Below are 2,501 nucleotides of genomic sequence, written 5' to 3' on the forward strand. Positions count from 1 at the left end.
GCTCCTGCTTGTCCTGGGCCCCGTGTGAATGCCTGGGCACGTGCCTCCCTCCACCTGCCGCCCCTGCCTGAGCTTTCCCCTCTCGGGTCTGTCTGGGGAGGGAGGAGGCCCCTTCCTCCTCACCCCGAGCCCTGAGGGGTCAGGCGCTCCTGGTCCTGTGCTCACAGGCCGAGCTGTCCAGCCTCAGTGAGGAGGGCGGACCTCTGTTCCACGGTATCCTGGGGCTTCGGCAGTCAGGCCCTCGGTAGGGCCCTGCTTCTGTCGGGGAGATGGAGTGCCTGCCCTGGCACCTGGGCATGGGCAGCAGTGGGCATGCAGCCAGCCCTGGGCCTAGATGGCCTCGTCCCAGCATGCCCAGAGCTGGCCCTTCTGAGCGGGTAGCAAGGGCCCAGTGAGTCAAGCCTGCCAGGGGCCAGCAGCTGCTCCAGGCCCTGCCACTCAGGCTGTGGTGTTTGCTCCCCCCAGGCCCTGGGTGCTTCCAGGAGGCCCCCGTTCTGCTTGCAGGAAGCAGGTGTGCCCGTGTGCCCACTCCCTTCTCCTGACGCAGGCTCTTGGTGGTCCCGCGGGGGGGTTGCTGCCTGTGCCCATAGGCAGGGGTGTGCGCCCCTTTTCCTCTGCAGGGGCTCATGTGTGCCCTGTGTGCCCCCCAGGACATGATGTCGATGGTGAAGACCATGCTGGACCTGACCTACCCCATCACTTCCATGTTCTCGGGGGCTGGCTTCAACAGCAGCATCTCTAGCGTCTTCAAGGACAGGCAGATCGAGGTGCCCCCCCTACCCCGCAGGGACTAACCTGGGAGCCCCAGCAGAGTCCGTGGTCTCCGCCTGCCTGGGTCTAGACGCCCTGGGCCCTGAGAATCGAGGGCTGGCAGCCTGGGTTGGTCCGCCTGAGTCCTGTCCCCTCACAGGACCTGTGGATCCCATACTTCGCCATCACCACGGACATCTCCGCATCTGCCATGCGGGTCCACACGGACGGTGAGTGCCTCCTCCCAGGGCGCACGTTCCCAGCGGGGGCGGGGTGGCTCCAGGGAAGGGGTGCCCCCCAGAGAAGGCAAGGGACTCGGGGAGGTCTGAGCAAGATGACTCTGCTGCGGGCTTGAAGGCTGCAGGGTCAGTGGAGACGGGGGGCAGAGTGGAGCATGAGGGTCATGGCAGTGTACAGATCGCACTCAGGGTCTGGCACTGCTCGATGGGGATCCCGGGGAAAACCGACCCATGGGTGGGCAGCTGAGGGCCCTTTTCCAGGCCAGGGTGTTGGGGAGCCTCTTGAAATGAGTCTGGTTGGAAGTGAGTAGGGTGGCAGAGCCTGCAGAAGGGCGTGGCCAGGGGAGATGTGGGGCGCCCCGGAGCAAGTCCGGCCCCACCAGCTTCCTCCAAGGAGGAGGGTGCCCAGGAGGGGTGTCATCTGCCCGGCCTGGCACCCTCTGCCGGGCCAGGTGTGCAGGGGCCTCAGGACCTGTCTGGGCGAGGCTCTGAGCTCATGGCAGCGGAAGTCTGCTTCCTTCTCCCGGACTCCTCTGCACACCCTTCCAGGATCACTGTGGAGGTACGTGCGTGCCAGCATGTCCCTGTCGGGCTACATGCCCCCACTCTGCGACCCCAAAGATGGGCACCTGCTGATGGATGGGGGCTACATCAACAACCTCCCAGGTACTGGGTGGGTGGGGAGGGGCACCCACCTGCCTTGACCCCATGGCTCCGTGTGCCCGATGGCGGGGCAGTGCAGGAGGCATGCAGATACACTCCCAGCAGATGGCTCCGTTGGCGGCTCCGCAGTGCTCAAAGCTCAGAGCAAGGCCAAGTGGCGGTCGGTGCAATTAGGGCCCATCTGTGCCCACAGCGAGAACTAACAGCCTGCAGGTGTCAGGGCTGCTGTGGGCACAGCCCTCCTGGGGCACGCCAGCCACCTGTTGGACAGCTCTACACTTGCCAGGGCCTGCACAGGCCCCGGTGTGACAGTGGAGAGGAGACCCGCCCTGCAGGCCCATGTGCTCCCCCAGCGCCTCTCAGGCAGGCTCTGCCTCCACCCCTAGCTCTACCGCAGCCTCCCCTCAGCTGTGCTCCCACCCAGGGCTCTGCACACCTGTCCCCATTGGTCACCAGGCCACCTCCTCCCCAGCGGATGTGGCCAGGTCAATGGGGGCAAAGGTGGTGATCGCCATTGACGTGGGCAGCCGGGATGAGACAGACCTCACCAACTACGGGGATGCGCTCTCGGGATGGTGGCTCCTGTGGAAGCGCTGGAATCCCTTGGCCACGAAGGTCAAGGTGGGCCCAGCCTTGCCTGCTCTGGCCGCTCCTCCCCACGCCCTGGTGCCCACGTCCCTGAGACGGGCAGGGAGGGAGTAGTGTCTTCCAGGCTCTGGGTCTAGCCTGGGGGATGGTCCCTGCCTGCCCAGGACCAGCTCTGGGGAGGGGGACATGTGTAAAGACTCCAGACCCCCTGGTGGATGCCCAGCCCCCTCCCCCAGGTCCAGCAGAAATAGTCTCCCCATG

General features: G+C 65.9%; 1 protein-coding gene across 1 annotated transcript in view; it reads left to right on the plus strand.

Moving 5' to 3' along the window:
* Positions 1–2,501, plus strand: part of LOC104990765 (patatin-like phospholipase domain-containing protein 7) — a gene marked incomplete at its 5' end in the record, with an annotated part of 23,609 nt that overhangs the window by 18,931 nt on the left and 2,177 nt on the right. Inside the window, 6 exons of the mRNA XM_010843087.1 lie at positions 168–244; positions 466–511; positions 621–767; positions 911–980; positions 1,539–1,655; positions 2,125–2,273. Of these exons, the coding sequence (XP_010841389.1) occupies positions 168–244; positions 466–511; positions 621–767; positions 911–980; positions 1,539–1,655; positions 2,125–2,273 (606 nt within the window). The remainder of the gene's footprint in view (positions 1–167; positions 245–465; positions 512–620; positions 768–910; positions 981–1,538; positions 1,656–2,124; positions 2,274–2,501) is intronic.

Source organism: Bison bison, unplaced genomic scaffold (genome assembly GCF_000754665.1).
Source record: "Bison bison bison isolate TAMUID 2011002044 unplaced genomic scaffold, Bison_UMD1.0 scf7180017847408, whole genome shotgun sequence".
In the NCBI taxonomy this organism is placed as follows: Eukaryota; Metazoa; Chordata; class Mammalia; order Artiodactyla; family Bovidae; genus Bison; species Bison bison.